The 24,190-nt window shown below is 35.3% G+C and overlaps 2 protein-coding genes and 1 pseudogene across 2 annotated transcripts; 1 reads left to right on the forward strand and 2 right to left on the reverse strand.

Annotated features, from left to right (window-relative positions):
• LOC104755148 (putative F-box/LRR-repeat protein At1g56400) lies at positions 5,227–7,094 on the forward strand. The gene is made up of 3 exons (XM_019231125.1): positions 5,227–6,177; positions 6,481–6,654; positions 6,759–7,094. The coding sequence occupies exons 1-3, from the start codon at positions 5,233–5,235 to the stop codon at positions 7,092–7,094; spliced, it is 1,455 nt and encodes a 484-aa protein (XP_019086670.1). The 5' UTR covers positions 5,227–5,232.
• LOC109127027 lies at positions 16,163–16,662 on the reverse strand (annotated as a pseudogene).
• LOC104755174 (peptidyl-prolyl cis-trans isomerase FKBP62-like) lies at positions 17,027–21,976 on the reverse strand. Its single transcript, XM_010477520.2, has 5 exons — positions 21,527–21,976; positions 18,126–18,231; positions 17,948–18,040; positions 17,669–17,844; positions 17,027–17,578 (listed from the first exon to the last, which is right to left on the reverse strand). The coding sequence occupies exons 1-5, from the start codon at positions 21,974–21,976 to the stop codon at positions 17,282–17,284; spliced, it is 1,122 nt and encodes a 373-aa protein (XP_010475822.1). The 3' UTR covers positions 17,027–17,281.

A 24,190-nucleotide genomic window follows, 5' to 3' on the forward strand; every position in this document is an offset into this window, starting at 1 on the left:
CAAGAATCATACTTCGATCGGAGACGACATATAATATTGGAACCAGAGAAATCCTTGCTTGTCTTGTAACGACATCTCTCTTATGCTAAGACTTTAACTGTGTGTTCATATCTCTTCCAGGTATATATATACAAAATCACTCAACATATCTAACATCTTACACTCATGATCAGACCTTTAGTTACGTTTTTTTTTTGGGAGAAAGATGATCCAAAATGTGGAGGATGAAGATTTGCAACGTTGATTTGAAACACGACATCTGGTATTTAAGAGTTAAGACGAGTCAGCATCCATATGAGTTTGTAGGGATTAAGAACTTGATTAATAAGTACTGTCCGGATTTGGAATCTCTTAATTGGATCCTCCAAGACAAATTATGAAGGTAATTAATTAAGTTACTATACTAGATCTTGTAACTGTTAAAACATACAGTAAAGCAAGATGTCAAAAGAGGAAAGATTGAGTTTAATGGATTGATTTTTGATGTGCAGACGCTTTTTTGAGATTGAACCAAGTAAATATTGGCTTTATCAAATCAGTCTAGAGTGTTTGGAAAAGACGCTTAAAGTCGTTGAGGTGAAGGGTTTTGGTGGTGGTTGGTTTGAGTTACGTGTACTGTAGTATTTGATTCGGTACGCTCGTGTTATGGAGCTTGCTTAGTCTGTATGTGGACGAAGCTCAAAGGAACAAATGCACTTATCGGAGAGCTTATATGGCTCAGCAAATCAAGAAAGCTTCCAGCTGCTTACAAGTTGTAACTATATATATACAAAACAACGTTTGAAATTAAACCCTATTTTTGAGTCGGCATTGGAATGTTTTTTAAACTCTTTGGTCAAACTTTTTAATCCAAAGAAAAAACTTTTTTTGTGATTTTCGAGTGTCTTTTTATGAAGTGTTTAAATTGGCTATCAATTTGTTATTATGAAACAGAGTTGCCAAAAATGTAACTGAAAATTTTGTTTGTTTAATGCAGACTGTGTGTTTTTTTTTTTTTTTGGCTTAGTTGGTTTTAAAATTGTATTTTTATTTAGTCCATCATCTTAAATCCAAACCCTTCCAAGGTTCTTCAACGAATTATCAAAATAAGCAAAAATAACAATTAATCACGGATTTGGTCTATCCTTATCCGACTTAGATGACGCAAGAGTTGCCAAAGTCAAGATAATTGAACATTTGCAGAATGAAAAAATAATACAGTAAAGATTAATTTTTTTTGTTTTAAACTTTTTTCTTCACGTATAATCCGATTTTATTTTCATTATTTTGTACGAATTAACAGAATATAACCATGGAGACATGGAGTAAATATAGGATATTAGAAATATCTAAGGAAGTAAGTAACATGAAGAGCTTTTTCAAAAAAAAAAGTAAGTAACATGAAGAGAATCCCATTCAATGCAGTACTAGACCCACAAACCAGACACATGCATGGCTAATTGGCCATTGAAGACTTTTCACCGAATAAAAATACCAAAAACTTCGAGACTCATAAGTGACACAACTAAGTCGTCGATGACTATAAGCTTTAAGTCTCTCGCTAGACTGTCCACAGATTTCTTCATCTTCTTTGTCTTTGAGCCTTTCTATATTATCCCCACCATATCTTTAAATTTCTTTAATTGCCACCTCCCTATAGCCTATATAAACGCAAAAGCATGAGCGACACTCAGTGGTGGATCTAGGAAAATTGTTTGATGGGTTCAAAATGGATTCAAACTCATAATTGGTTGGGTTCAAATTGATTTATATTGAAAAAATTAGTGTAAATTAGGAGAAATTTAAAATTTTATTGGTGTCAATTGCACCCATGATTGTCAATGTGCCTCCGCCACTGGCGACACTAATAAGCAAAATAAGGTAATATTAAGAATTTAAGATGACATCTTCTATATATGGTCTCTTCAATGGTTTTCTGTCTCCTTCTTCTTCTTGTGTTTCCGCATATGGATAAAGCCCTTGGCGCACAAGAGGAAGCCAAGAAACAAAGTGAGTCTTTTGGTCTTTTAGATGTTCCGAGGTCATTAATTAGTATCATTTTACGTTAATTAGTTAGGTTTTTATTATTTTTGTAGTTGTGTTTGATCCTGATTTTGGTTTGAGTTTTGGAACTAATCCGTATATAAATAAACAAATGAGCACTAAAATGATCAAACATTGACTCATGTAATACATAATGTAATGCTGTTTGGGTGGTGCAGGTGCAGAAGAGATTTACCATCCTAGTGCCCGCATTCCTGTCGATCGAGTCACCCGTATATGTCAAAAATTCCCCAAACTTTGTAGTCGTCCTGTTCATGGTCCACATTCAGAGCCGGTCCCAAGCACAAGCTGGTGAAGCATGTGCTTGCGGCCGTGAAATAATATCTAGATTTTCGGCCCTTTATTTCATAAAAGTTTCATTAGTGTAATGGTTAAAGTTAACTAGAAAGCAAAGGAGGACATGTGTTCGAGCCTCATCAACACCTTTTTTAACAATTTTTTTTCTTCTTTCCTTTGGTTCACTAGAAAATCAGCCTTAACATGATGTTGGGCTTGTGGCCTCAATATATTGTGCGACGGCTCTGTCCACATTAAAAATCTCCTCCGCCCCACAGGCCTTTCAAAGGCACACAAGGACCTGGTCATTGACCTCAGCGTGTTAACTGGCTAATTAACACAGTTAAAATAGATGTTGAAATTAGCCAAATTTTACATAATTGAGGTATAAAATTTGAAATTTGGATGATTTAGGTTGATTTATGCTGGGTACTAAAATTCATGTATAAATAAGTGTTTCACAAATAGTTATGATTGATTTTGGCCATTTCCAATACATATCTGAAAGAGGCTGTTGAGAATCCGAATGTGATGATGGAGACTGACTATAATGTTCTTTCTTGGTGGAAACTTAACTGTGGCAAGTACCGTATTTTATCACAAACGGCTCTTGATGTCTTTGTTATGCAATTGTCATATGTAGCATCTGAAAGTGATATTAGCACAAATTGTAGGATAATAGAACCACATAGAAGTTGCCTAACTCCCTATATGGTTGAGGTTTTGATGTGTATTGAATAGTGGATGAAACAAGACATTGCAATTGAATAAAAAGTGCTTACCAATGCACAAATACTTGCAGAAGTGGAATATGAAGATAAACTTGGAAAGTTTTGTATATTTTTTTTTTTTGTTATTGCCTCCTACTTTATGTTAACTCATCCAATTCTTTTGTTTTCAGTGTTCTACATTGAAGAGTAAGCCACACTCATGTTTCGACTACAACTACAAGGTAAATAAGTTTAATGTATTGTCTGTCTCTTACTCTTTTACTCTATTCATAATCATCTAATATGCTTCTTATTTTCATATGAATTCATCATCAAGAGGAAAAGAACTATCGGCTTTGGTGTTTCACTTGGTGCAATTGGTGTTACAATCACTTGGTTTGTCGGCTAGTTTTTCACTTGGTGTTTCATTTGGAAAACTTGTTTACTTTGTTGTTTCTTTAGTACTTGGTTTGTTTGTGGTTTCAATTTTGAACATTGGTCTCTTTTTGTGCTTGGTTTTGTTTAATTTCGGATTGAATGAATGGCATTGAGTTTGGTTTTGTTTAATTTTGGATTAAGTTTGGCTATCCGAATCCGACCCGAACCTGATGGATGTATATTCGAAATCCGACCCGAATAATAGAAATACCCAAATGTGTCTTGAACCCCATAATCGAAATACCCAAAAATCCAAAATACTCGACCTGAACCCGATCGGATACCCAAATGCCAAGACCTACTTAGTTTAAAAAAATTGCTGAAATGCTGAGTGGAGAAGATGACATCCAGTGGCAAAATTTAAATCCTAGGGACTTGCCAGCTGCTTTCGGGGGATTTTTTTTTTAACATCTCAAGCTTCTGAATCAAAACATATGATTTTAGCCAAATAAGACTTTTACCAAAACGAAAACAAGTTGCTATGACTCCGAAAATGGAAAGAGTATTTTAACACATGGTTTTGAAAGATGAGCCATCATCACCTACCCGTATTCTTGACTCTACCCTAGTACCGTTACAGCACTTTTTTTTTTTTTTCAGTTAGTATATGGCATAGATGATAGATTGTTACAAATTATTCTTGGTCGGAACATGTATGCACTGAAGGTGATTCAAAAATGCTGATGAATGATGATCCCTTTATATGCTAAGCATCTTTCGTTTTCACCAAATATTGTATATCCCACCGCATGAAGGGTCTTGCTCTACTGTGTTGGAAACTATATATTGAGATTTACGTGGTAAATGGATGTGTGGATGATGAAACTTGAAAGGGCCTTGCTCTACGTATGGGTTGGTAAAATGGTTTATAAGGAAAAGCAATTCAGGTTAATCAATATGCTGGTGTAAAAAGATAAGGGTTTAGGGTAGGTGATGGCTATTGGCTCACTTAACAAAATTATATATCGAAAAAAATCCCATTATATATTCATTTCTTTAAATTATCCTTCAGAGTAAGGGATTTTATATATTCTTTTTATATAAAAAAGTTGGTCACATTTCTGACCACAAAAAGATATATAATTAATAAAAATGCATCTTTAGTAATACTAAGAAGATTTTTTACCAAAAAGAAAAAAGCAAATAAGTTAACCAAATTAAGACTTTTGTCTTTTAATTTAAGATTTTAACCAAATAAGATTTTTTTCATAACAAATAATTTGTTTGCTGTAATTCAAAAAATGAGATAAGATGTTAACACATGATTTGAAATATATATCTGAGTCAATAGCCATCACCTACCCTTATATTTTACAGTAGCATATCCAAGAGAAGAGAGAAATCTTGAGATCTTAAACAGGCATAACCACAAGAAGACAAAGTTTTCAGGTACATCAGTTCTTCTTTTATTTTATTTTTAAAATCGTTGTTGTTATAATATTTTTATTTTGCTTAAATACTTATGAGATATATGTGCTGTATTTACATTTTAATGATTTTATTTTAGTGTTTTTCTTGCTCCACCATCTGCGTCCATTGATTTTGAATGATAAAAATGATGTTGTATGTTTTCTTATTGTAATTTTGTTTTGTTATTCCTTCTTAAAAGTTATATATAAAGATGTCTTTTTGTTCTATTGTTTTATGGCTAGTGCAATAGATTCGGACATGTTTATTGAAAATTTAAAACTGTAAATGCCAAGGAGATAACTTCAATTCACTAACGATTATTGTTTTATGGATAGTAGGATTTCGATTGGAAGAGATGACTTCAAAGAGAATGGCTTCAAGTATCGAACTAGACGCATTATCCAATCTACCAGATGTACTTCTGATTATGATCATCTCTTGTTTGTCGTTTAAGGAATGTTTAAGGACCAGTTTACTCTCTAAGAGGTGGAGGTATCTCTGTCGTGAGACAAGAAACATTTCTTTCGAGGAGTCCGAGTACGTGGACCGCTCTGTCTCCGACAAAAGATCCAAAAGGATTTCGTTTGTTAACTATATGTGTCAATGGGTCTCTCGATATCAGGGTTACTGCATGGAAACCTTCGAGATTAAGTTCTCTGTTCCATGGGGATTTGCGGCAGAGATGGAGTCCCTGATCGAATTCGCAGTCGCAAGAAAAGTCAAGAACCTAGTTCTTGATTTCACAGACTTTTATTGGTCAGTCACTACCGATGCGTCGAGGTATTACAAGGTTTATGTGCATTTACCAGCAAGCGTTTACAATTCAAGAACCCTCGAATCGCTGAAGATATATTCGTGCGGGTTTGACCCCTCGAAATTCACAAACTCTGGATCGCTTAGAAAGCTCTCTATAGGTTGGATCGAACTCACAGGGGCCGAGTCTTTGATATTAACCTCTCCTACGCTCAAGAGTCTAAGTTTTAGTTATTGTTGGGGTGTTGTTATCAACAACATAGCCGGAGATATCAAGGAATTTGTATTTGAGAACTGTGAATTCTCTCTTTACATGGCTTGTTCCTTTGATTTGCCTAATGTAGAGATATTCAAGTACTCAGGCCAAGTGCTTGCTTTTGATGTCAAGAAAATGAATAAGTTCAAAGAAGTTTATTTAGATTTTGAGGCAGAGGGTGAATACGAAGAACCCAATCAAAGAAGCAAAAAAGAAGGAACTCTGCTTTCTGGCTTCCTTAACAGTCTTCGAGGTGCGAGCACCTTAAGTGTATGCTCTTTTCTCCTTCAGGTATATACTTAACTCTTAACATCTTTACATTACATATTCACGTTATTAACATATCTTTGAGAATGAGAATTGAGCAGAATATTTTACTAGGGGATATAGTTTGGTTTCAAAATATAACAATTCTCCCTATGAAAGTTTTTAATATATAGCCTAGTGGATAAAAGGAATATGTAGTAGTAGTAGCGAATATAGTAGTATGTGTAGTATCTTTACCTTATAAGCTAATTGATTGATATAAAGACGATTAGTTTACAGTTATCTTTATCTGAGTAAGTGTAAGTGCATGTGTTTTTCTTTTTGAAGGCTATCCAAGAATGTGATGATCCGTCTTCTTTACTTCGTCCTATGGAAACACAACATTTGGTGCTGAGAACGAGGATGCATGTCATGGAGTTTAAAGGAATTAGGCTCCTCCTCGATAATTGCCCTAACCTGGAAACATTAACTTTCGAATGCATCCGTCGAAGCCTTTTCTCGGTAAGATTACTATATATAGTAGTATTGAATTTGAGAACAATAGTTCCTTTTACTATGTGTGATTTTCCCTAAAGCTCAAAAATTTTCGTTTTGATATATTGCAGTACGCTAAGTCATATTGTGGCGTCGGTCCACGTTCATACTGGAAAAAAAATCTTACCTACCAGAATCTTCCTAAGACACTTAAGGTCGTGGTCGTGAAGAACTTCAGTGGTTGCTTTGGAGAGCTAAATGTTTTGACGGTTTTGATTCAGTCGGGACGTAGGCGTTGTCCCGGACGTGCGCATGGTCCTGTACTAGAAAGAGTGGAGCTTTACGTGAGTAGTGATATGGCGGAATGTCAGAGGATGGAGGCACATGATGGAGCCAAGATGTTACAGAGTATTTCAGGGGATGTGCAGGTTCTTGTACACGATCCTCGAAGAGTTGCAGAGCTATGATCAGGACTTCTTAGTATTAGTGGTTTGCTTATTTGTCCCATTTCATGATGTTTGTTTGATTTTCCAAATAATTTGAACTTCTTGGAAAGGATAAGGACTTGGTCATCTATGTGAACCATAAATAGTAAAGAATTATTGAGTAATATTTAGATTTTATTTACATCTTGTTTTTATATATTTTTAAAACAATTCTATAATTTTCGAAATTAAAATTTCTATGATTTTCAAAAAACTCATCATCGCTCATACTTCGAAGTGACCTAGACAAAAATCATCAATTTTTGATCAATTTACCCGATTGTGTTTACAATCAAACGAACATTGAGTCACTAAAACTATACGCTTGTGGAATCAACTCGACAAGATTCAAGAACTCGACTCTGCGCTAAGAAGCTTCAAAATCGGTTGGTTTCAGATCTCTGAAGTCACTACCTTGCTTTCCAAGTTTCCGACTCTTGAGAGTTTGAGATTCATAAACTGTGCGAGTCTTGGAGATGAAGAAATGGTTTTGGGTGAAAACCAGAACCGTTTAGTTAAGAAAATTAGTCCCTAAAGACTGCGATATACTATTGGAACCGGAGAAATCCTTGCTCGTCTTGTAACGACATCTCTCTTATGCTAAGACTTAAACTGTCTGTTCATATTTCCTCCAGGTATATACAAAATCACTCAACATATCTAACATCTTACACACTCATGATCACTGATCAGACATTTAATTACGTTTGTTTTTTTTTTTTTGGGAGAAAGATGGTCCATAATGTGGAGGATGAAGTTGCAACATCTGGTGTTAAACAGTTGAGGACGAGTTTGCATCCATATGAGTTTGTAGGGGATTAGGTACTTGATTAATAACTGTCCGGATTTGGAATCTCTCACGTTTTAAATGGTTTCTCCAAGACCAATTATGAAGGTAATTAATTAAGTTACTACAATACTAGAAATAGGCTCGCGCATCGATATATTTAATTTTATTTTATTAACTAGCAATTGATCCGCGCTACGCGCGGGAGTTAGATGAAAGTGTATTTGGGGGGTTTTGTTGTGTGTATTATTTTTTGGTTATGTAAATTCATCTTTATGTCTGTGTTTGTATTTGATTTGGTTGCTTATGTTGTTTGTTGGATATTTAAAAAAAAAATAGGTTTTGCAGTAAATATAACTTAGTGTGTTTTTTTCTTTTCAAAATTTGAGATTATCTTCTGTGTTTTTTAAATATTTTTAAAATAATTATGATTAGAAGTTAACATTGTGTACTTAAAGTTGTTGTTTTGCTGTAGTTGTTAGTTGTGATGAATGTATTATTATTTGTCATTGCCTAGTATTTGACCTGTGCTTAGCGGAGGAGTTTGATTAGAGTGTGATATGTGTTTTTTGTGGATATTTATAAAGTGTTTTGTTATTTTCTCTTTATATCTTGGTTGCTATTTTTTTATGTTTTTTTTTCATGGTCATTTTGGCTTTCTTGCTTACTTTTTTTTTGCATTAAGTATAATCTACTGCGTAGTTTTACATTTTTATTTTATATTAATTGTGTTTATTTTAAAATTTGCTTTTGTTTTTCAGTTATTTAAATTGCATAGTTGTAGATTATGATGTATAAGTTGATTTCTGGATGTAATTGTTTTTTTTTCTTGTTATCCGTTTGTCTTTTTGTGATTGTGTTACAAAGTTTGTAAGTTAGTAATTTTTTATAAAGTATTTAATTTACTTACATTCAGGTGTTTATATATATATATTTTTTCTTACGTACATTGATTGGGCCCAAATATCCGTTTAGACCTTTAAAGGTAGTGGTGTTTTGGGTTTAGATTGGGTTTTATCGATTTGAGGATGTATTTGTCCTTTTGGGGAAATAGCCCGTGTCTTGTAATTGTGTTTTTTCTTCTTTACCGTATATCGGTTGTTGGACGGAATGGTGTATTTTGATCTAAAGGATAGTAGTAGGCTTGTAGATGTAATTTTGATGGATGTTCTTCGTTTTGAAGCATTCATTGTGTCGATACAAAAAACTTTAATTTTTTTTGGTGCCTTTGGGAAGGTTTTGTCTTACCTTCGAATTGGTGGTGGATAATTGGTGCTCTCCTGGTTAGTTCGTTGACCGTCTGTGTTAATTGGCTCTCCCATGTGTACATTTCATTCTCTAATTAAGTAATCGACTCTTTTAAGAAGGTTGTTATAATTTGAGTTTCAATAGGACCATCTCAGTATTTGGCTGGATTTACTCTGATTTGCTCTTTTTGTTGTTTTTTGTGGATTTCTGTTTGCGTATGTATTGATTCTGAAATACTATTGGTTCTGCTGTTTTTTGCTACTTTTCGGGAGCCTTGGCTTTGACTCGATTTCATTTACTAATCTTTTTTTAGCGTCTCTTTTGTGGTTTGTTAGTGTATGTATCTCTTACCTTTTTTGTTAGTTTGGTGATAGATGTGTCAACAGGTGCCAAATTAGGTTTACTTTGTTTTAGTTTCGTTACCTTCATCCTGTTTTATTTTTCTTAATTCCCATGTTCTGACTGGTCTTCCCTTTTGTACTTTTGCGACCTTGCTTTTGTTTACTGTATTTTTCTTTGAAGTTGTTCTTTGTGCATAACAATTTTATATCTTATAGATAAACACCATTTTGCTAATATCTTTATCCTCGTGTTCATAGTTGTTTGTAATATATGTTGACTTATGTTGGCATGCTGCGCTATTGTTTTTAATAAGTTGTTTCCAATTTTGTTGTATTTTCAATTGTTTGAGATTGGACACATTGACATAACATTTGAATTAAAAAACTTGTAAAGAACTCTTACATTGGAAATATAGGTCATAATTAAAGGATGATAACATTCATAAACTATATTGACGATCGTTTAGCTAAAAGAAGAAGACAAATTTGACCATTTGTTTGTAGTAGTAGCAATGAGGGCATCTCTATTCCATGTCAGTGAGGCTACAGATGATGGTTGGTTGAACTTCTCTCAATGTAGTGAAGTAGCATTGTAGTTTTTGCACATTGATTTTGTGTAAGGACTTCTTGTTATTTTTCCAGCATTGATCACCCTTTGCTTTGATTCCTTTGATGTAGTGTGCCTCCACATTTCCACTTGCAATGCATTTTTCCATTAGATCTTAGTACTTTCTTATTGCTGCTAGTGGATGCATTGCTAGTGATCTTAGGTTGATATTTTTGTAAACTCGATGATCTTGGGTTGCCTTTGCAAGGTCTGGTGATGCTAGCATAATATGCCTGACCAATTTTCGTGAAATCAGAGCAGCTCTTGAGATGATTTAACAAAGAATAAGTAATTATAAACGAAAGGATGAAAGAAATGTTTACATAACAAACACTGAAAAAAATATTAATTACAAAAAAGTGATACACAACTAAGAAAAAAAAGGTAAACAACGATGATGGTATCATATTGGGCATAGTGGTATACGGTGGATTATTTATAGTGCTTGAAGTCTGTTACTTCTGTTTTTTAGATTAGATAAGAAAGAATCTAGAATATCTTGATTGTGGAGTTTTAAATGACACATCTTTTTTGCCGTAAAAAAAGGGGATAAAATAAAAAATGATACATACATCTCTTTAAGATTGAGAAATATATGATCTAACTAATTTAAAAATATTTATAAGATTTGAATATTTGATATTTGTTTGTTATTAGAGAAATTATATCATCGCAATCAAACACAATCTTTATAAATGGTAAAACATTGATTGTGGAAAAAATCCTTTTAATTTGTTTGAAATATTCTAGTATAATATTTGATTGAAACTCTTCGAAAACCAAACATTATTCACTCTAAAATATATTTTAATCGTTGATAATAAATGTAAAGTTTGATTCTGTTTTCTATTTTAGATTTTCACCGAATTTTACGGCAAATATTTCGTATCCACATTTTTTTAATTTAGTTGAGTCATTAATATTCTTTCCAATATTATTTTTTTGGTAGGGGACAGGGAGACAAAAATCCCCCTATTATTTATTCAGAAATTTAAAAACAATTACAAATGAATAGACCGTGGGACTGCAACCTCCCGAACATCTTCGTCAACTAACCAAGCCATATCATCCGGAACCAACTCCAGCGATTGAAAACCCAAGGGTAACGTAAAAGCATAGTCGGCTAGCGCATCTGCAAGACGGTTCGCCTCTCTATACACATGTGTGAAACGGACTATCCAGTCCCTAGATATAAAGCCTTGGCACAAGCGTACCAGGAAGGACAAGGGATGAGACTCACTGATCCCTATTGTTAAAAAATCCACCACCAACTTTGAATCCACCTCAACCTCTAACCTTTGAATATTCTTCCCCCATGCGATATAAAGACCATAATATATCCCCCACAACTCCGCTAATGGAGCGGAACATATGCCAATGTTAAGAACAAAACCACCACACCAACTACCCAAATGATCTCGCAATACACCACCCGTCGTTGCAAGTCCCGGATTGCCCCGGGACGCTCCATCAGTGTTAAGTTTCATCCATCCCTCAGTCGGAGCTTGCCATGAGACCATCCTTACCACCCGTCCCGTGGAAAGAGTTTGATCCCGAGCCACTCTGTTAGCTTTACCAACCTCTTCTGCTAGATCCCGGAGAAATTGTACTCTATCTCGACATTTGCCAGTAGAGCCAAAGACATTTGCGCATCGCCATTTCCAACCCCACCAAACACCCATAGCAAATAGTGTGGACCAAGATGAACCCGCAACATCCCCTGCAACAGCCAAATTCATATACAACCATCCAAATAAAGTTGTACTAAAAAACGCCTGTCGCTTCCGGACCGGTACAAGGCGAGTCCAAACCCCTGACATCGCCGGGCAGTCTCGCAGGACATGCACTATCGACTCCTCTCCTCCTTTACAAACTTGGCAAATATTTGTCTCACCAAGATGCCTTCGATACCTCTCCTGATTTGTCATGATTGCTTGCTGAGTAACCAACAAAGAAAAATTCTCACTCTCTCCGGAGCCACCACCCTCCATACCCTAGCATAAAAGGCTTCCATATTCTGCCGAGGTACCCGGTTTGTATTAAGTAACATACAGGCAGACTTTACAGAAAAACACCCATCAGCTGATCCTCCCCANCCCCCATGCGATATAAAGACCATAATATATCCCCCACAACTCCGCTAATGGAGCGGAACATATGCCAATGTTAAGAACAAAACCACCACACCAACTACCCAAATGATCTCGCAATACACCACCCGTCGTTGCAAGTCCCGGATTGCCCCGGGACGCTCCATCAGTGTTAAGTTTCATCCATCCCTCAGTCGGAGCTTGCCATGAGACCATCCTTACCACCCGTCCCGTGGAAAGAGTTTGATCCCGAGCCACTCTGTTAGCTTTACCAACCTCTTCTGCTAGATCCCGGAGAAATTGTACTCTATCTCGACATTTGCCAGTAGAGCCAAAGACATTTGCGCATCGCCATTTCCAACCCCACCAAACACCCATAGCAAATAGTGTGGACCAAGATGAACCCGCAACATCCCCTGCAACAGCCAAATTCATATACAACCATCCAAATAAAGTTGTACTAAAAAACGCCTGTCGCTTCCGGACCGGTACAAGGCGAGTCCAAACCCCTGACATCGCCGGGCAGTCTCGCAGGACATGCACTATCGACTCCTCTCCTCCTTTACAAACTTGGCAAATATTTGTCTCACCAAGATGCCTTCGATACCTCTCCTGATTTGTCATGATTGCTTGCTGAGTAACCAACAAAGAAAAATTCTCACTCTCTCCGGAGCCACCACCCTCCATACCCTAGCATAAAAGGCTTCCATATTCTGCCGAGGTACCCGGTTTGTATTAAGTAACATACAGGCAGACTTTACAGAAAAACACCCATCAGCTGATCCTCCCCAAGCTAGCCGGTCTTTAGCTCCCGTGACATTGTCAAGTACTACTGCAGACAACTCCAACCTTGTGTGATGATCCACATACGGAAGTATACTGCTCAGAACCCAACCTGTATCATCCCTCCATAAATCTTTAACCCGAAGTGTATTCCACTCCTCTGGTAAGTCTGTAACTGTACACTCCTTTAACGGTCGCGCTGATAACCATTTGTCATCCCAGAAACAAATATCTCGACCATTCCCCAACACCCATCTATAGCCTTGGCAAACAACATCACGCAGGCCAACTCTTATACTTCGCCAAGTTGAGGAACCAGGTTTCTTAGCAGACATCCACGCCTTATCCTGCACTCCTCCAACCTTGTACTTCTTTCTCAAGACAAGAGCCCAGAGACTGGTCTGATCCCCCAGTAGACGCCAGCCCAATTTTGCCAAAAGCGCTTTATTCATAGTTTGTGAGGCACGAATCCCCAAGCCTCCCTTGCAGCGAGGGAAGCAAACTCTATCCCATGCAACTAAATGCTGCTTTCTCTGCTCTGGTGTACTACCCCACAAAAAGTTTCTCGAGGCTCTATCCAATCCATCAAGAATAGACTTAGGCAACATAATTGTGCTCATTGTGTGAACCGGTATTGACGAGAGAACTGCCTTAGTAAGAGTAAGTCTGCCCGCCATACTCAACAGCCTACCCTTCCACCCTGCTAACCGTGATGTAACTTTCTGAAGAACCTCTCCAAACGTATCTTTATTAATTCTCTTCTGCAAAACTGGCATTCCCAAGTACTTACCCACGTCCTTAGTTGCTTTGACCCCACTCTCATCACTGATCTGCTGCCCCAATTCTCTCGAGACATTTTCAGAGAAAAAAATTTTAGATTTCTCTAGGGACACCTTCTGTCCTGACGCAACACAAAATTTCTCCAAAATACGCCTAATCACACGGACTTGACTCACCGAAGCTTCAGCAAAAAGAATCAAATCATCAGCAAAACAGATATGGGATAGTTTAGGGCCTCCACGAGACAAAGCAATAGGCTTCCACTCGCCCAACACAATCGAACTATCAATCATATGACAAAGCCGTTCAAGGCACAACACAAAGAGATAGGGAGATAAAGGATCTCCCTGTCTCAGACCACGGCCCGGAGTAAACGCCTCTGTTTTCTCACCATTCCAGAGAATTGTCATTGATGGATCTCTCACACACTAGAGCACCCATTGAACCCAACAGTCATCAAAACCAGCCGCCTTCAATGTGTCTTCTAAGAAATCCCACCTGATTCTGTCATATGCTTTCTCCAAATCCAATTTCAAAAGCATCCAACCCTTACGCCCTTTCTTTCTACGCATCGAGTGGACCGCTTCTTGAACCAACACAATATTGTCAGTGCTCAACCTCCCCGGTATGAAGCTTGACTGTGCTGGACCAATAAGTTTCGAAATCACATTCTTTAGACGTAGCACCATTGTCTTCGTAATAATCTTGAACAAGACGTTGCAAAGACTAATGGGTCGGAACTGGTTGATTCTCTCCGGTTTTGGCACCTTTGGGATCAACACGACCAGGGCATCATTCGTGCTAGGTGGTAACTGACCTGTGACAAAGAAATCCAAAGCAAATCTCACCACAGATTCCCCAACCTCTCCCCAACAACTCTGATAAAATATGGGCTGGTAGCCATCAGGCCCTGGGGCCTTGTAACCTCCCATAGTGCGAGTAGCGGCTGCCACTTCAGACGCAGTGAACGGTCTATTAAGGCTTTCCTTCTCCACTCCAGTGAGGCCAACAAAACCATCCCGTGGAACCCCTACAACCACAGCAGGGATATCATCCGTAGAATACAACCGCTTAAAATATGTCACAGCAATATCCTCAAGCTCTGAAGCATCCGAAGTCCAAACATTCTCCTCATTCTTCAACATATCTATACGATTCCTCCTATGTCGTATAATGGTAGAGGTGTGGAAGTAAGTAGTATTTCTATCTCCATGCACAATCCACTTGTCCCTAGATTTCTGAAACCAAATCATCTCCTCCTGTTCCAGAATCTCCTCAAACTCTTTCAACAAATCCTCCTCCTCACGCAACATATCATCTGTCTGTGTGACCTCCAAACTGTCCTGGACCGCTTTGATTTTGTTCAGCAACAACTCCTTCTTTTTCTGAACATCTCCAAAGACATCTCGATTCCATCTCTTCAGTTTCACTTGTAAAACCTTCAAAGCATCTGGTGTTTTCAGCTGCCCATCCCACGATGCTACCAACAGGTCTTTGAAACTAGGGTGTTTAAGCCATGCTGCCTCAAACCGAAATGGCCTCCTACTTGAATCCCTCACCACTTCTGGGCATAACTGGAGGTATAATGGAGCATGGTCCGATGCTAAGAACGGTAAGTGTGTCACACTTGCATCCTGCCACTTTAATCTTGAGTGAGCACAACACAAGATTCTATCCAATCGCTTTGCAACAAAGTGGTTTTCGGTCCGCCCTCTCCTCCAGGTATATTTGTTACCGCGAAAACCCATGTCTATCAATGAAAGACTATGAATCCAATCCCCAAAGGCCAACGAATCGGGAGATAATCTCCCATTCCCTCCCGACCTTTCATCCAAACGGACAATGGTGTTAAAGTCACCACCAACCACTAGAGGACCGTCTAAAGTCACCACCAATATTATTGTTTTAAGAAATGGATATTGAAGTTGAGATATTATTTTCTTAACTAAATATTTAAATCTTTTAATTTAAAATGAAATGAGAAATTGATTTTGTAGATATATTATTGTTTTTTTAATAGATATGTTTGGCAATATGATATATGATATATATGATTTTTGTTTTTTTGTTAACCCTTAAAGTGTACTCCCCAATTAATAGTATAATAAATCATTGTAGTGGAACTTATTGTTATCCCCTATAATTTTGATATACATTTTTACTATATTTTTATACACTATTTAGCACACAAACTCTGTGGAGATCAAAATCCATATTGTCGGAGAGACGAAATAGACTAAATAGTTATATAAACAGTGGTGGAAAGTAAATAAAACCAAAGGGGAATAATATACTCACTTTGAGCGACCATGTGAATCATATGAACAATGGATAGTAACGTAGAAGAGTTCATAATAGCAAGCAAAAACCCAAAAGAAAAGAAGATATTAAGTTAAATAATTAGGAGGAGTAACTCTAGATTGAGACACTGTTAGGGATCCCTTTCCCAGTAAGCCCACCTTCTCTTGTGTAATCTGTAGTATTCGGGTATAACAGAGTATGCGGTATGTTAACCGGTCCGGTCCTGTTCTTGAATCTCTTGTCATTGTTTCTCCTTATGATATTGTTCTCTATCAGCTCTAGTTCTTTCCCAAACCGTTTAAACGCCTCTAAAGCCTCATCATCAGCCGTCCAATTTGGTGATTCCCTCTGTTGAGTGCATAGACAAGGTCTCTATGATGGAGATCCCAAGAAGAGTCTGTAACTGCGGCGTGATCGTCTTCAAGAATGCTACGTCAATGTCTTCTGCCAGCTCAGCATAATCAACGGTACCTGGCTCGGGCATAAACCGGTGGCTGACCGTAGGACGGTTAGGGAGAAACCCAGCGTAAGGGTACTGTCCGAAATTGACTGCTGCGCGAAGAGCAGAAGCGATCTAAATGATGATTGTGCAGGATTCGATAAGGTCGGGATTTTATTTTTTTTGTTTATATTTTGTGTTATTTAATTTTCTTTTTTTGGTTTGTTGTGTTGTTTTTATAAAATGTTGATTTTTAGTTTTTGGTGTTTTGTTGTTTACGTTGCAATTTTGGTCAATGCAACAATCTCATCCATTGTAGTGCACCTTACCCAAAAAGTTAAAAAGTTCTATTCAATGCAATCAGTCATTTATATTCTACACTTCTATTTGAAATGTTATAGTTGGTATGTTAAGTTGTTAACCATGTTGTATAGTGTGATTAACTTTCCTCTGTAATTACGTCACAGGTGATAAGTGTAAAGGTGAGAGAATCAAAAGCAACACATGCAATAAATTTCTAGCTCAAGTCCAATGTTATTATTGTCATACAAGTCCCCTGTTTAATAAATCTCACTAACGCTCAGTTTGAAAAACTAAAAACAAACATTGCAACAAACCAAAAGAGAAGAAAAAGAAAATGCAAAGTGCTTGGAATGTTTTCAAGGGCTCAGGTGCTCATTGCCTCTATTTCGGATTCACTTAGCTTCCCTGTCATTTGAAAATAAAATAGCAAATACAATGTTGACTTTAGTGTATGAGAAGACATTGCAAAAAACTATCCACCTACTCAAGGCTAAATTGGATATAGATAAGAGGTGTATAAGACTAAGAGAGAGAACATGTTGGTAGGATCGATTTCAAGGGCCTTCTTGACATCAAACTCAGCCAAGTCTAAATCAGCCAACTCCATGTATGCTTGCGCTCTCCTGTAAAACTCACATATCAACGGGCAGTTCATATTATTATATACCTTCTTGTATCTCTTGGACGCCAGAGCATATTTGCCTGCTTTAAACTTGGAGTTTTCTTCTTCCTTCTTAGTATCACCTTCTATCTTTTCTTCAGTGTTCATGTCCCACGATTCCCTTTCCTACAAACCCAATAACAACCAAGTGTTGGACTCTTATACTTCCTTACTGGCTGAATTGTAAACAACATAAGCATCTAAAAGTACACTAACCTTGTCGTAAGTCACAAGATCAAGCTCAAAGTACACAGTTGAGATTGGCAGTGCCACAGCCAATTCCTGTTTTGACTCATTAGAACCAAAGGCATACTCAAGTTCTACTGTCACCAATGACACTTCACCCTTTTTCATCTTCATGACAGCTCTATCAAGTCCATCGACCACTTGCTCTGTTTAGGCATCCAGCAAATGAGTTACAATGACTAAGTAAACCAGGGAATTACAGCGCATCCAAGTGGACATTTTTAAGAATGTTTGGAAGAGTGTAATTACCTTCATCTGGTTTGAACTCAAACAGTTCCTCATTCTCACCATGACCTTTCTTCAGGAATACAGTTTCATCTTGAAGCTTTCCAATCAACTTCACTACAAGAAAGAAACAAATAAAAGCCTTGTAAGAAACCATTATGCATGGTTAAAACATCAGTGTGATAAAATCTGAAATGCAAACCTTTCACAACAGCCCCATCGTTAGGACGCTCATATCCTTCCCATTCCTTTAAGATTTTCTTCGAATCAACCCACCACCCGTTGGTGAAGGCGGCCAGGTTTGAGCTCTGCAAAAGAAACGTAAGGAGTTCCCATGGTCGTCGCAATGTTTTTTTAGTCAGATATGGAAGTAGAGAATTGCGTTAGTGAGATGGTAACTTATATAGGGATGTCTGAATTTATACAATAAGAATATATAGTAGTGGGGAAATAATTAAATAAGAGGGAATTGAAACAAAATCATACCGTTCAGAATCTACGCCGTTACAATTACGATTGGAATCATTGAGAACTCTTACAAAGATGAAGATGGAGAAGTGTAGGGATTGGAATAGCACTTAATGCATCAGAAGGTGAGATGAAAATACCATGAAAATGAAGATGAAACGGTAGAGAAGAGGAGAGGGAATCAAGCCATCATATGATACGACGGAGAAGTCTAGACTTCGTCAATGATTTTATTAGGATAGAAGAACATAAACTATCTTTAACTTTTCTAGAGTCTGTTGGGCTGATAATATGTTTTTTTTTTGTAATGTTATGGACTTTTTATTTTAAAATATAATAACAAAATACATACTATCAAAATATAAGGGTTCGGGTACTCTCAAATTTCTGAAGCCCATTAGTATATGATTAAAAATTGCTTAGTGGGTAAGTGGTTAAGAATAGCCCCTAAATATTAAATAAAGAGCTGCTGAGGTGGCAGCACCAGGAGTGAGAAAAGTGAACTTTATATATATATAGATTATGATATATCTTAAATTTAGAAATCTATTTTTGAAATGTATTTTTTTATCAATATGAATTTTGTTTTAAAAATGTTTAATACTTTTTTATATATATGGTTATTAATGTTTTGGACGCAAAATAAAATAAACAAAACATATCGAATTTTTTTTTGATTGAAGTAATTAATTCCCTCAAAGTTTTGTTGTTTTTGATTTTTTTGTTTTGTGATAAATTGTTAGGTTCTTAGAGCATCTCCAACCCACTTTATTTTAAAGTCAATACTCTGTTATAGAGTAACATTTGCTCTTACTCTATTATATATATTACTCTAAATAGAGTAAATGATAGGATTACTCTATATACAACTTTAATAAATAGAATATATATTGGAGATAGTCTTAGCACACATGAGGTTTGTGTCGAGACCATATATCAGGACATTCGAAACGAAAATTGAGTATTGAAATTAGTCTACAAATATTACCAGATAAATCTCATCCTTCCCTGCATCTTTTCCAAAGCTGTAATATATGGATGCGATCAAAAATTATATGATGATTCGCTAGGTCTCAATAATCAGAAAATTATTATCGAAACTTAGTAACCATTAAAGTAAATAAATAAAAATTATGTTTTAGTCTCAGTCGTCAAGAAAAATAATTGATAAATATTTATCTTTTTGCGACTGGTTTTACAACTTTATATATTCTTTAACTCAGTCTTAATATTTGATTTTCTTTTTGGCTCCACAATATGTTGCTATGGTTCCACAATATCAACAATAGATACATTCCAATTATTTTCTGACATACCTACATTTCTAATTTATTTTAACTTACATCTAAATATTTTTTATAATTAACTATATTTAAAATTATAATATATATATATATATATGTTGACTTTTCCATCAGATTTTGATGATTTTAAATAATATATGTGAGAAAGAAAAAAATCAGACCGAATCAAATTCATCCAATCAATAAACTAACTTCTAAAACCTGAATTTTGTACTGTACTAATGAGATTATGAATCTAGACACTATGTTTTAGAAGGTAACAGAAGACTCACCAATGATTATTTTGAATAATTAATAAGTGTACTCACGATTTATCATATGATCCATTGTTTATTCTCTAATCTTGTAATCTTGTAATTAATAAGTGTAATCACCTTTTGTGGTGATCACCCTTAATATAAAAAAAATTAGAATACTGCATATTAAAATATGGCTCATGTCATAAAAATTTATGAAATATCTTATACTATATCTCACATTAAATTTTGAATAAAATTCATAAAAAGAAAAGTGTGTCAAATTTAATGTTTTTTAGATTCGATATATTATCTCTATTTTCTAATCATTTTAAAATAAATAGTATAATTACCATAAATTTATTTTGTGAAACTATTTCTGTTATTTCATGGGGTGATTAAGCAATTATGTTATTTTTATTTTCTTTTAGTACATACGTTTTAAAGACAGTCAAACCGTAACTTATAGAATATTAAATATAATTTAATTTTATCTTAGTATTGTCTTTAATACAATATATATGATTACAATGTGAGATTATATGATTACAATGTGAGATTATTGAATACAATGTGAGTTTTAAAATATATTAGTACATATTATATATTTTTAAATTAGTCTATCATAAATTAACTTGGTTTCAATTTTTTACTTTAAAAGTATGAAAACATTTTTTTTGTTTTAATTGGTTTGATCAGTAGTTTTATTTTTAGGTTATATCGTATATGCTTTCATTATGAAATATATTATATGTTAAAACTAAAAGTTGGAAGAAATATATTTTTGTAACAATGTGAATTTTTTTTTTAAAGCAAACTATACACTATAAAAATATAAATAAAATAAAGTATATAAAAAAAATGTTTAATTTAAGATTAGTAAGAAAGACATCTGTCACAAATATAGAGCGCCAAGTGTTGCATTGGCAGGCAAAGTTAAAAAAAACCTTCTCATATTATAGAAGATATAGATCTTATTATTGTTAAAACACACAGTAAAGCAAAATGTCAAAGGAGGAATGATTGGGTTTAATGGATTGATTTTTGATGTGCCGACGCTTTTGTTTCCGGTTGAGATTGACCCAAGTAAATATTGGCTATATCAAATCAGTCTATAGTGTTTGGAAAGGACGCTTAAAGTCGTTGAGGTGAAGGATTTTGGTGGTGGCTGGTTGCCTGGTTCGAGTTGCATGTACTGCAATATTTGATTCAGTATGGTCGTTTTATGAAACGGCTTAATCTGAATTTGGACGAAGCTCAAAGGAACAATGCACTTGTTGGAGCTTATACGGTTCAGCAAATCAAGAAAGCTTCCAGCCGCTTACAGATTGTTATTATACAAAACAACGTTTGAAAAGCCTCTTTTTTTTTTTGTCAACCTCACATTAAATAATTAAAATAAAACCAATTGGTTGGTTGCCCAAACTGGAGGAAAAGTGTTTACAAAAGACGACTCAGAAACTAAATCTCTAGAAGAACGAGCTAAGCAATCAGCTTTCACATTGGACGTCCATGGGATATTGATAAGGGTGAAAAGCACTAAGCACCTGAAACTCCTCCAGAAGCGTTGAGAAGGCCGGTCACTCCTCCGGAACTTGCACCATTGCTAACAACTCTGTAGAATCCGTCTCGAAACGCCGGCAATCAATCCCTCTGGATCGGATACACTCCATCGCCCATAACAATGCTTCTAACTCTGAATGAAGTGGGGATGTACTGCGACGCTGACATTTGGCACCCATTACCAAAGTCTGATTCTCACCATCACCACACCACCAGCCTAACCCTGAATGAGGCTCTGAGGCTTTCCACGAGCCATCCACCTGACAATGAATTAACGACTCTAGCGTGATCAGCGAATCCGTCGAAACGGGATCAACCCTTGTGGTTAATTGTGATTCCTTCCACCACAATTGGTCACGTAAGGCCTGATTAATAATATCTATTGGCTCTGATTGTAGTCCTTGAAAAACTTTGTTATTCCTATCTTTCCATAAAAACCAGACCAACCATGGGATCGAGCTATGAGTAGTGCCCAAAGCCATATGAGCTAAACCTTTACCATATATATAATCTAAATTCTATAGTTTGAAAAGCCTCTTTTTGAGTCGGCTTTGGAATGTTTAAAAACTCTCTGGTCAAATTTTTTTATCAAACAAAAAAATTCTTGTGATTTTCGAGTATATTTGGTTAGGAAATACTGAACAGGGTTGCCGAAACTTTAACTGAAAAAAATTGTTTGTTTAATGCAGACTGTGTGTGTATGTTTTTTTTTTTTTTTGCTTAGTTCGTTTTAAAATTATATTTTGATTTAGTATCCATCATCTTAAATCCAACTACAGTAAAATCCAAAGAAAAAAATTGTGATTTTGGGTTTTTGGTTTTTGGTTCTCGTGCAAGGTGTCTATAGTTGATGGGAAAAAGATTTTAGCAGGGTTGTATATCCAAACCCTTCGAAGTTCTTCAACGAATGAATCATCAAAATAATCAAAAAAAAAATAACAATCAATCACGGATTTGGTCTATATATCCTTATCCGACTTTGACGACGCAAGAGTTGTCAAAGTCAAGATAATTGAACACATTATTTAAATGCAAACAAATTAGAATGAAAAATATAATACAGTAAATGTTAATCTTTTTGTTTTATACTTTTTTTAACGTATAATCCGGTTTTGTTTTCATAATTTTGTACGGATTAACAGAATATAACCATGAAGTAAATATAGGATAGTAGAAATATGTAAGGAAGTAAGTAACATGAAGAGAATCCAATGCAATGGAGTACTAGACCCACAAACCAAACACATGCATGGCGAATTGGCGATTGAAGACTGTACCTAATAATAATACCAAAAACTTAGAGACTCATAAGTGACACACAACTAAGTCGTCGATGACTATAAGCTTTAAGTCTCTCACTAGACTGTCCACAGACTTCTTTCATCTTCTTTGTCTTTTAGCCTTTCTAAGTTATCCACAGATAACTAAACTTTTTAATCAAAAAAAGAAAGAAATTGTGAATTTCGAGAATTTTTTTATGAGAGGTTAAAACTGGGTATCAATTTGTTATTTTGTTTGGTTAGGAAACAGAGTTGCGGAAACTTTAACTGAAAAATTCAGTTTGTTTGTTTAATGCAGGCTGTTTTTTTTTAATATTATTTATTGGCTTAGTTCGTTTTAAAATTGTATGTTTATTAAGTATCGAGAAAATTTCCAAAACACCAACTATTTAATATTTATCAGAAAAAAACATGAACTTTTTTCGTTGGCAGAAAAATATGCATACTATTTTTTAGTTGATAAAAAAATACACGAACTAATATTTTTTCCAGTTTCTCCTCATCTCCGTTATGACCGTTAACGGTATTGTGACGGCGTTACTATTTTTGAAAAAAAATTCCAGAAAAAAACATAAACTATTTATTTTTTGCCAGAAAAATACATGAACTTTTTTTTTTCTTTGCCTGAAAAATACATAATTTTCATTTCTTATTTTTCCATTAACAATGTTAGAGATCATAACTCATAACTTTCTCTGCTCTGTTGAACTTCATTCAAGTTTTCACTACTATTTAGGATAACTAAATTGAAGAACAAAAATACATAATTAGATTAACCGATTTCCAAATGTCTCAATTAGTGTTGTTTTTAGACTTATACTGACTTTACAAATTTTGATACTTCATTAACACTTCTCTAAAATTTTATCAGATCACCACCTTCGTAGACCTTTGCATACATTTCAAAAAATATTCATCTCTTTAGTTTAGTACCTTTTATGATGCTTATAGCCAGTGTAAATCATCAAATGGGCTGGTGTACGCAAACTTGATCGAGATCATAGATTACAGCCATTTTGTGGGACATCAACTCTTGTAACCTAACCTAATTAGATTAACCAGATTCATCATTTATTTATGCAAAAATACACAATTAGGTTAATCTAATTGTGTATTTTTGTTATTGAATTTAGTTATCATAAATACTAGTGAAAACTTGTATGAAAAACTTGTATGAAGTTCAAGTGAATAGAGAAAGTTATGAGTTATGATCTCTAATATTGTTAGTGAAAAAATAAGAAATGAAAAATTATGTCTTTTTCAGGCAAAAAAAAAGTTCATGTATTTTTCTGGCAAAAAATAAATAGTTTGTGTTTTTTTCTAGTATGTTTTTCAAAAATAGTAACGCTATCACAATAATGTTAACGGCCGTAACGGAGACGAGGAGAAACTGGAAAAAAATAATAGTTCGTGTAT

This window comes from Camelina sativa, chromosome 2 (genome assembly GCF_000633955.1).
Source record: "Camelina sativa cultivar DH55 chromosome 2, Cs, whole genome shotgun sequence".
Classification (NCBI taxonomy): Eukaryota; Viridiplantae; Streptophyta; class Magnoliopsida; order Brassicales; family Brassicaceae; genus Camelina; species Camelina sativa.

Excerpts from the sequence above, each read along its gene's own strand:
- LOC104755174 (XM_010477520.2), bottom strand. The coding sequence starts at position 21,976 with ATGGCTTTGGGCACTACTCATAGCTCGATCCCATGGTTGGTCTGGTTT. Across the intron at positions 18,232-21,526 it reads AGTTGTTAGCAATGGTGCAA|AGCTCAAACCTGGCCGCCTT; the intron begins GTTCCGGAGGAG and ends TTTCTTTTGCAG. Across the intron at positions 17,579-17,668 it reads ATCTTGTGACTTACGACAAG|GAAAGGGAATCGTGGGACAT; the intron begins GTTAGTGTACTT and ends TTGGGTTTGTAG.
- LOC104755148 (XM_019231125.1), top strand. The coding sequence starts at position 5,233 with ATGACTTCAAAGAGAATGGCTTCAAGTATCGAACTAGACGCATTATCC. Across the intron at positions 6,178-6,480 it reads TATGCTCTTTTCTCCTTCAG|GCTATCCAAGAATGTGATGA; the intron begins GTATATACTTAA and ends TTCTTTTTGAAG. Across the intron at positions 6,655-6,758 it reads TCCGTCGAAGCCTTTTCTCG|TACGCTAAGTCATATTGTGG; the intron begins GTAAGATTACTA and ends GATATATTGCAG.